Here is a 10,636-nt window from a genome sequence, read left to right as displayed (position 1 = left end):
CAATCATGTTCCACACAGGATTGATGACAAAAAAGATTACACAAAAATCTAGATGTTGATCAGTGGATGAATATTAAGAAAAAAGCTGAGACTTGGTCATTAGTAGGGGGCATCATATGAGCCAGATGGTTCACTGGCAAGCTGCAGGGAAAAGGATATAATAAGTGTGCGTTTGAGTGTTTGTAGATTTTGTATATACGCCACTTACTGCAATAGCTGATTTAATGGCCTGAAGCTGGAAGAAGACCTTTGCTCCTTCTTCTGGACACACAGTCCTCATCTCATCCTTTCCCATCTGCAGCAGCATTTTCCCAGTTAGCACCCCGAGGCTGGCCACGGTGCTGCTCGGGAGAGAGTGGAACATCATCATCACGCCATGTGTGTAAAAGACAAAAATAAATCTGGATCGTAACACTCACATTTTGGAGAAGCCTTTGTACTGCAGCCATGCTCTGACCTCTGCAGGCGAGGAGACCATGTCGAGAGTCGGGGGGCCATGACGCGGGCGCTGAGCCAAGGTGAATGAAACCATGTGAAAATATACAATCATTCCTCCTCAGAGTGAGATGAACGCACCATTTCCTCCACTGGCAAGCTGCTCCTCAAGGGCTCCAGAACATTCTGAGGAATGTTGCCTTCCACCGCACGGTTGTTGCGCACAAGCCACCATTGCTTGGACGTCTGAACCACCTTTTGAAAGGGCATAGAGCACCACATTAGAGGTTCTCAAACAGTTTGGGTCCAGGGGACAAATGTTTCCAGGAATGAAACAACCGCTCTCTCGCTCTGACAACCACAGGCAACATCATCTCACCTCAACCACTTCACCCTTCATAACAGTGAGCTCCCTGTTGTTGCGAGCCATGAAGTCGTAAATGACCCGCATGTGGTCGCGACCTTCCTTGGCGCGGCCGTCGGGTCGTCCCGGTGGTAAGCGCTGGCTGCTGCTCCTGCTCACCTGGCCGTTCTGATCAGGGAGTTGGGCGGGCTTGGTCAGAGGGGCAGGCGGCCGCCAACCGTCGTAGAACTCTGGGATGTAAGGCGGGACATCATCATCGGGCCATCGAGACCTGTTAGGGGAATAGAATTAATTTCACCTTGAATGATGGCTCCTAGAGTTCTACTTGAGCCGATACCTGGGGATGTTCCAGCTGTCTCCCAGAGACCTCCAGAGCCGGTCCTCCTCCGGGCTGACCGCCTGCCTGAGCAGCCGCAGAGTTGCCTCCGTCAGCAGCGGGGAGAGCACGGTCGGGGGCAGGTGGGAATGGTAGCGAGGCAGAATCTGTGCAGGAAACAAAGCGACTCAAGTACATTTCAACAAGCTTTCTGCATCTACATTATAAACAGTGGTGCCTCGAGATTCATGTTTAATTTGTTCCATGACCACACACAACTCAAAATACGCAAATCATCTTTCCCCATTGAAATGAATGGAAATGCCATTTATCCATTCCATGTTTAGTTTGAGATTAAACATCAACTGGGAGCGGCATTAAACAGCTTGAAACCTCTTTTTTTGAAGAATTCCGACGCTTACTGTGAAATTAGTTTAGTTGAATTCACTGTAACAATAGAGGGCTTGTATCTCAAATTTATCATTATTCACAGATCTATACTATTGATCAGTGCCCACATGGGTATGTCATTTTCACAAATTATTGTCCAATCTTGTCCGCCCCCGCACATTGAGCTATTGATTACATGGATGCCCTGAATAGCGAGCCTGTGTAGGTGTTTGATGCTGTATATACAATATATTGTACTTAATCACATTCCTTAAATCATAAAAAGATAGATTAAGAGTTAAGGAAGAAGCAGGCTGCTAAAGAGAGAGGAAAGTGTGGATATTTGAAAGGAAGCTCGTCGGCTCCATTCATTTGAACGTACATTCTGGTCACAAACTTTGCTTTTTCATCCATGGGCACATTATACATCACGAATATAGGTTAGTATGGATGTAAAACAACATTTGATGCTTTACGTACTATTTATATGGCTTGAGCCGAGGCGGCACGGCTCGCAAACCCGGAAATATATTTTTACCGTCAGGAAAAGCTTCTATGCATTTTGATGGAATAAAAGATGCCGTGCAACGTCAATTAAAATTTGGAATCGTGTCAAAACCAGTGGCCACGCACATTGCGCCATAGTTCACTGTGTGCGCCAGCCTTAACCACCATAATCCTAACCTTAACCCATCCTAAACTGCCTTAACCCCAACCCTAGACCTAACCATAATAAATGTATTTATTTTTTATTTTGTACAAATGTGTTGTGTATTTGAGATGGACATCTCGTTACATCTGCGTAGCCTACCCTACCCGTGATGCAGGAGCCAATCATGCTGAAGCGGGGCGGGTCTTGCCAAGGAAGGGCGTGGGATTTCTAAGCATGCATGTGGGAATCTTACACGACAATCTGTGGTATGGGAGGTTCCCTTTCCGGTTTGTCTCAATTGTAATTTGTTTAATCGTTTGTAAAAGTGTTTCTGCTTTTGTTCATTTGTTTTCTGAAACGTAAAAGTGTTCCACAATTTGTTATGTTGTTTTGCACTTCCAGGCCACCGTAGTAAACACATTTTGATTGCATAAATGTCAAGCTAACCTAGGAAGCTCTTGAACAACATGCAACGCAATGTGATTTTCTTCTTTTTTAGAGTTAGCCATGTTCTCAAAATGGGGCAGTAAATGTTACTAATTACTTTTGTACCTAAGTACATTTCAGAGTCTGTACTTTTTGTTTTGACGTCAGTACAGGAGCTGAATCAGTACTTCTACTTTGACCAGAGTCTTGTGCCACTCCTGCAGCCAAGTGGAGGGAAGCACAGTATTGTGAATTTGTGCGGGAGCACTTACTGTTGCTAAACTGTTGAAGAGGTAGTGGACATATTCAGGAGCGCTGGTGTTGACCAGTGAGCCATCAAGTTGACTCTGTTGGAACAGAACAATGTTGCAGTCACACAATTATGGGTCATCGGGGAGGGATACTCTGCCTACTTACCAACAGATTTAATCCATATTTAATTTTCTGAAGACAGGATAAAAATTCCTGAGGTGGGGGCAGATGGGCAGCTGGAGGTAAAGGAACATGTCAAGTTGTTTGTACATTCCGTTCTATCCAGTACATTAAGAAAGATAAAAGGGATTCAGCCTTTACCTGGGCTTTGGGGTTTTTTCTTTTTGCTTTTTTCGACCTGCGGGATAGTGGGAGTCGTCGCAGCAAATACTTTGCCCATGAAAATCTCCAGATCATTCAAAACGTGGTTTAGAATCTCCTGTGGGGATGGCACACAAGCTGGTGGAATCTTTGCACAGCGGCGAGTGGTGTGACATGTACACTTGTGCTCAAAGGTTGGCATCGAGTCATCACGGGCAGGGATGTCATATTGTACTGACTGAGTGGATGACATGAGCGTTACTCTGGATCCACACAGGGTCAATGTTACACGCACAGGGTCAAATTTGGCAGCAGAGCAGCCGAGTGGTTAGCACATCTGCCTCACAGTACGGAGGTTCGAGGTTCGAATCTTGGCTATGGCCTTCCTGTGTAGACTTTGCATTGCATATGTGCCTGCATGGATTTTCTCCAGGTACTCCGGCTTCCTCCCGCATTTCAAAAACATGCTTGTTAGGGTCATTGAAAAAGACTGACTTGGTGTGGGTGTTTTTTTTTTTTTTTTTTGTCTAGCTGTGCCCTCTAACGGGCCGAGAACCAGTTAAAATCGAAAGACTTTTTGTCGTGTTATCACAGACTGACACGGACGCTGAGATTCTTTTTTTGAACTGGCGATATTGACCCCGATGCATCTAGACTGCAAACGAATGGCTCCAATGGCTAATATGAACATGAAGCGAGCATGAAGCATCCATAAAGATTCAATTGTATTTTCACTGACGCAGGCAGCACTTCATCACCAAGATGCCAAATTTGTCACTTGTCAATCAGTGTGCTGATCTGTGAATGTGGCGCATGCAGCGGACATGTCACGAAATACAAATCTCCCGCACATATTAAATGCGACATTTATGCCCGTGATGAGTATATGGAGAGTTATGCTTTTCATGGCAACTCTGACCGTGTTCCTGTCAACATCTGTCATCTCGGCAACATTTGGACTGCTGGGGGGTCCACCCAGATCACGTTGGTACCCGGCTTCCTCTTGTGGGGCGTCAAAACGAGGAGGAGGAAGAATGTCTTCCAATTGAAAAGACGTTTATGAGCAAATACACAAGAGCATACACAGCCCGGCAACGACATTGAGGACACTTGTACAGTCCCATGAGGTCCAATCCAAGAGGTGCATTAACCATTCTGCCTTTATACTGATGATGATGCTCATTTTTAGTTTTCAAATAAAATGTGTAGTTGAAACTAAAAGTTTCCATACACTATATAAAAAGACATACACTTTTTTTCTTCACTGACATGAAATCAGAATAAACTTTTCCTGTTTTAGATCAATTAGGATTACCAAAAATAGTTTATTTGCTAAATGCCAGAATAATGAGAGAAAGATTTTTTAGACAATTTGTCATTACTTTCTTTCAAAGTCAGACGTTTGCATATATTCCATTAATATTTGGTACCATTGCCTTTAAACTGTATGACATTTTGGATATCCTTCCACAAGCTTCTCACAATAGTCGGCAGGAACGGTTTCCCCCCCCAAAAAAAACATGCTGCTCTAAACTGCTCAAATAACATATTGTCCCACGAATACTGTCCTCTATGACTATGACTATCACAACTGAACATTCTAATGTTTATAAAAGCAGAATTTATGATGAGAAGTGTCCTGAAAATCTGTTTACCAGGTTCTCTGTGGGTCCACTGTGAGAGGGGTCGCTCTGGCGGCGGCGGCGTTCTTTCTCTCTGCGCGACACGAGGTGCGGCATGGTAGGAGCTTCCTAAAGCATGAAGGAGTAAACGTGTATTTGCAGAGAACGTTCACACACAGCGGCCACTTCATTAGGTACACCTTCACGATCTAATGACGTCCAAGACAGGAGCTGGATCAAAATGTCTCTATACATGAGTGGCTCTCATTGCATCGCAGACCAACACTCAACAGCCTATCTTTATCAGGCAGGATTTTCTGCAATGACAGCGACTATATCAAAACTACAGAGAAGACTGGACATTGGTAGCCCACTTCGGTTGTGATCGTCTTCGATTACAACATGAGAACGGGTCGTTGAAGGGAAACAAGCGCAGGGCTCCATTCATCTTAATGTTGACTTTACCAGGTTCTCTGTCAGCCCACGGCGGCAGTGGTGCGCTTCTCTCTTGCACAAGACGAGGTCCAGGCTGCTGGAAGCTTCCAGGAGCTTGAAGGCCGATGATGTTCTCAAGGTTACTCCTGAAAAAGAAAGGGAGGAGTAAAACTAACTTTAATTGTACAGGAACTTGATTTTCCATCAGCGTTTGCACTTTTTTTTTTTTTGGTCCGGGCTACTGTACCTAATGACTGCCTGCTCTCTGCGTGGTTCCACAGGACCGCTTACCCTTTGGACAAACTTATCTAGGTCGCTCTTGAGGAGATCCGCCTGTAAAAAAAATTGAAAAATATACAGTAGTTTATTATGAACACCCATCTGTCTGAAAAGATCTTGCCTGTTCATTGAGCTGAGGGACAAGAAGACTGTTGGTATCTGTCAGATAATTACTCACCCCAGTCTCCTCACACTGGAAAATGAAGACCTGGGGGAAGCGCTTGCTGCGTTCCCTGACGGTGACCAGCAGCAGGGAGTCGTAAGCGCAGCTGTCCAATACAGCTTTGGTCTGCTGGATGTTCATCAGCGAAAGGGCCTCCAGCTCTGCCTTTCAACCGAGAAAGCAGGGTTTATATCATTTGAGAAGAAACACCGCTGAGGAAAACAAGGAGATGCGCAACATGCTCTGAAGACTGGTGCAGGAAAGATAACGCTCTCATTTGTTAGCCAAAACTTTAAAGTTCTGCTACTGGTCTATAAATCACTACATGGTTTAAATTGTGATTACATTAAAGGAATGCTAATGGATTATGAACCCAGTAGATCTGCAGACTAAGATCAGAGAGTGGGGCACAGCATCCAAAGCAAACATGGTGAAGCAGCATTTAGCCGCTATGCTGCACTCAAATGGAATAAACTGCAGACAGAAGTGAAGGCAACCCCAAATGTTTTTAAGTCCAGGTTAAATTAATTTTTTTTCCCCTTGATTTCTCTTCTGAGTGAGCATTTTAGAGCCTTTTTTTTTTTTTTTTTTAAATCTTTCTTGCACTTGTACATTCTTGTAGTAAGCTCTTTTACTTTGTTTTAAAATATCTTTTGCTCTTTGTTTTTAAAATGCTTTTAATCATGTAAAGTGAGTCACAGTGAGTTACCTTGTGTATGAAATGCGCTATGTAAATAAACTTGCCTAGCTCAACCGTGACCCGAAGGAGGACGAGCAATGTGGAAAATGACGGAGATACTGACTTTGCTCTCAATGTCCAGGAGCAGCAGGTAGCCTCCTTGGGCCTCCATGATCATCTCCTGAGGCCACAGACGACCTTTGGCGTTCAGCCTCTGGAGCTTGGCCACGCATTCGTCCACTGTGGTCAGCTGCTGGCCGTCCAGCTCGCAGGTGAGCAGGTGCTGTGTTGGGGGTTCAGGGCGTGAGGCGGTGAGTTTGCGCGGAGGCCAATCCACGCGTTGGCATACACGTCGTTGACTTTACCTCTACTCTGACGTTAAGGTTGTCGGACTGCCTGGTCAGCACCTCAGAGTACTCCTTTCTCCGCACTTGACGCAGAGTTTTGAAGATACAAGATGCACTAATATTAAGTGCGGAAACTGTTTATTCAATAGCCTTGATATCCAGTTTAAGGTCCATGTACTAGTACGCGCTTTGTCCTCACTAGTAAGACAAATCAGCGGACTAATAGAACAACTTTGTCTTACCAGTAAGGGTTTTCCACGACTACCTTTCACTGTATTCTCTGGAATCAGATTAGTGCCAAAAAGATTCACACGAAGATTTTTAAATCATATACGTGAAAAAAAGATTGACACAAAACACAAAATCACAAATGTGCCAAATTGAAAAAGTTTTGTGTCAATCTTTTTTTCACGGATACGATTTAAAAATGTTCGTGTGAATCTTTTTGGCACTAATCTGATTCCATACATCTATGCACAACTAGTATTACTACTGAAGCGCTAGATGTTAACTCGTAGTGTTTTATGACTTTAGTAGTACTAGAAGCACGTAGTTGTCCACGAATGAAATTTTGACTCACTAGTAGCATGTAGTTTTCCTACTAGTGTGCTGTATTGCCCTACTAGTAAAGAGTGTATTAGTACGTAGACCTTCAATTGGATATCCTTGATATCAAATGAATGCTCAAAATGGATTTCAATAAATCCGTTTGAGCATTTATTTGATATCCTTGACCTCCAGCTTAAGGTCTATATACTAGTACACTATTTGTCCTCACTATTATGACAATTCAGCACGCTAGTAGAACTAGGGTACACTAATAGAGCTCGGCTGCACTAATGGAAATTCTTTCCATTTTTCCCCACTACTAGTGCCTACTAGTACATAATCAAACCTCAGGTGTAAACTACTGTGCTGCACTAGTAACCACTACGCCCAACTAGTAGCCTCCTCGACCCAAATATATACAGGTAAATCTCAATAAATTTGAGTAGTGTCAAAAGCCTAATTTGATTAAGTAGCTCAATTGAAAAAATGAAACTCATATTATAGAAATGCAGAACACACACTCAGAGTGAAATATTTCATGATTTTTTTTAAAATATGCATAATTTTGATGATTATAATTTGCAGCAAATGAAAACCAAAAATTCACCTTCACTAGAAACAACAATATTACATAACATACAATTAAGAAACAACGGAAATGATATTTTATGTACAAATTAGGCAGGACCCTCTGAAAAGTATTTCCCCAAGTGTTTAATGAATCTATATAATGAATAAGTACTGAAATAAACTTTTCTACCATATTCTAATTTATTCCAATGTACCTGTAATTCAGCACACTAGTAGAACAACTAGTGCGCACTAGCAGAACGACTTTGTCTTACTAGTCTTAACTACTGGATGACATTTCTGCAAACTAATAGGACACCTACATATTACTAATGAGGCAAAACTGTGCACTCACTAATTGACATCTGTGTTCTACTCGTACTACTGATGACGTGCTAGAAACTACTTGAATTTTTCGTCACTAGTAACATGTAGTAGTCCTCCTAGTGAGGCCAAAGCTTATACTAGTAATACATAAATGGCCCTTATGCTGGATATAAGGGATATTGTACTAGTAGGCCAAAAGTGGCACTCGTAGTGGGAAAAAAAAATTACTAGTAAGACACAGTTTTGTACAAGTGCGCTGTGCTGTCTTATTAGTGAGGACAAAGAGCATACTAGTGCATGGACCTTAAGCTGGATATTGAGGTTTTCGAAGAAATTCCCGAATGGCTTTCCATAATTAGCAACAATATTTGTTTTGTCAGGTGTCAACATACTGTATATGGATTTGGCACTCAGTCGGGACAAATTTCTCTGAGAGCTCTGAGGTGAGGACCCCCTGGAGTCATCTTGTTGGAAAGCCCACATCGACTGAGAGGGCTCTTCTGCCGGGAAACCCCTGGGACACAATTAAAGGTCTTATATTGAACATTCTGTTTTTGTGCAACACGCTGTTGTGTTACAGCTATGTGTGCGTTTTAAATGCGACTGTGATTCCATTTCGAGAGTGATTCCCAGCTACAGCTACTGTGCCGAACACAAACAGCACCCTTGCCCCCAAAACAGTTTCCTATAGAAATTACTGAAATGCCTTTTTTTTAAATTTTTTTTTTTTATAGAAAGCTAATGCTGATATAATGTTAATTTAACCATAGCCCACCCCCCACCTACTTAACGGAAGCACCCATAGATATTCTCAACATCAATTACAAATCTTTCAACAATTAAATACATTTATTGGCCACATAGAGAAAAATGCAGCGGCCATGTTGATGCTTTTCATATTTTATGTATTTAGGACTCTAAAGCCAATCCATTAAGTAAGTAAAGATATGCACAGCTATTATATGTAGTTTTATATACAGTATATATATATATATATATATATTTTTTTTTTTAACCAGCCTGGTGATTAATCAAAAATTCAGGGATTTTTCCTTATTTTTGGGTGGCCATCGGCCCTGCATCTCATTAAAATAGATCTGCTCATGCAGTACTGGGCAGGATCAGAATCACATGTCAACATTCACAACCAAAACAAAAGCAATCTGTCGTTGACTTTGCCACAGACCAGAACGAGGACAACAATCGCGGTCTGCGCTTTTTATTCGGTGCTCTAATTGAATTATCTTTCAGAGCGTTGTGAATAAAACTTGTGTTAACTAATTATGTTATACAAATGAATGCAAACTAACGACACGGGCCTTATCAATTGTTAATTTTAATACAGTACAATGTTCGCCGCTTTTATATAAAAAAATAAATAAATAAAATAAAAAAAATAAAAAATAAAAAAAGGACGATGGGCCACAAATGGCCACCAGGCCATAGTTTGGACACCAGGGACTGAGACGGTGTGTGTGGGCGGCTATTATGTTAATTAGGTCAACTGTTTCATAACAGTGGGGCAGAACAGCTGACTCAGACACATTTTCAGAAATAGGCAGACAAACTTAGTTTTTCGCTGGGCAGGCACTCCACAGAACCAACTATTTCCATACAAACATTAAAAAGTACATTTACCATATTGTCCCCATCCATTGTTTAAAAAAAAAAAAAAAACTGTGCTAATTAACACCACGTGAAAATGACACTGACCGTGGGGAGTAAGAAAAGGGACGAGAATTTCCCAACATCTTCTTTTCTGGTTTTCCAAGTAAAATCATCAACAGCACTCCCTCTAAACCTGGAAAGGAAGACATTTGATCACATTATACACACATTACAGTGTGTCAAAATATGATGCAATGTATTACGTATCGCAAGCACTCCTTAAATAAACAGGCAGGTTAATTATATACTCTTCGATGAATGGCTGTTTATCAATTTTGACATGTTAAAACAAATGGAAATACAATCAAACTTATAAAAGTCCAGTGAATGAGTTACAGGATATACAGCATAAACTGTACTTATCCACAAAATTGTAAAATCAGCACGATTGCATAACGTAATGTGCTAAAATCTACGCTGCTTTAACTAAAATAAAAAAAATGTTTTAAAAAATTCAAATAACTGAAGGAACAAGGATAAAAATGGACAGGATAAAGTATTATTATTATTTTCAATCAAATACATCGAAATTCTTCAGTTTTTTGGGCCACAAATCTAAGGTGCACAAAAATATCAAATATCAAAAGACAAAATTTAAAATGTAATACTGAAGTTTAGAAGCTCAAAATCACATTACCACTGGTGTTTCATTACCTGTCAGCTTTGTTCCAGTGGCATTATTCCACAGTAAGGAACGAGTCTTCCTCACACACCGTACACGCACAGTACTCCCATCGCTTCCTGCTTGTCGGCGTCGTTATCAAAGATCAGCAGGCTTGGCCCCTTGTCGTAAGTGGATTGCTACTTGAGGTGCTCGTTATGAGTCCAAAGGTTTCCAAAG

The 10,636-nt window shown here is 41.7% G+C and overlaps 1 protein-coding gene across 1 annotated transcript; it reads right to left on the bottom strand.

Annotated features, from left to right (window-relative positions):
- eps8l3b (EPS8 signaling adaptor L3b) lies at positions 1-10,598 on the bottom strand. The gene is made up of 19 exons (XM_061769085.1): positions 10,450-10,598; positions 9,841-9,928; positions 8,520-8,641; positions 6,700-6,764; positions 6,459-6,617; positions 5,671-5,820; positions 5,461-5,546; positions 5,244-5,359; positions 4,812-4,907; positions 4,076-4,194; positions 3,157-3,274; positions 3,001-3,071; positions 2,856-2,930; positions 1,137-1,282; positions 815-1,070; positions 577-690; positions 420-508; positions 209-341; positions 1-141 (listed from the first exon to the last, which is right to left on the bottom strand). The coding sequence occupies exons 2-19, from the start codon at positions 9,906-9,908 to the stop codon at positions 100-102; spliced, it is 2,025 nt and encodes a 674-aa protein (XP_061625069.1). The 5' UTR covers positions 9,909-9,928; positions 10,450-10,598; the 3' UTR covers positions 1-99.
- Between the last annotated feature and the right edge of the window lie 38 nt (positions 10,599-10,636).

Source organism: Phyllopteryx taeniolatus, chromosome 1, assembly GCF_024500385.1.
Source record: "Phyllopteryx taeniolatus isolate TA_2022b chromosome 1, UOR_Ptae_1.2, whole genome shotgun sequence".
Lineage (NCBI taxonomy): Eukaryota > Metazoa > Chordata > Actinopteri > Syngnathiformes > Syngnathidae > Phyllopteryx > Phyllopteryx taeniolatus.
Note: the sequence above shows the minus strand (reverse complement) of the source record. Positions and strands in the feature narration are given on the sequence as shown.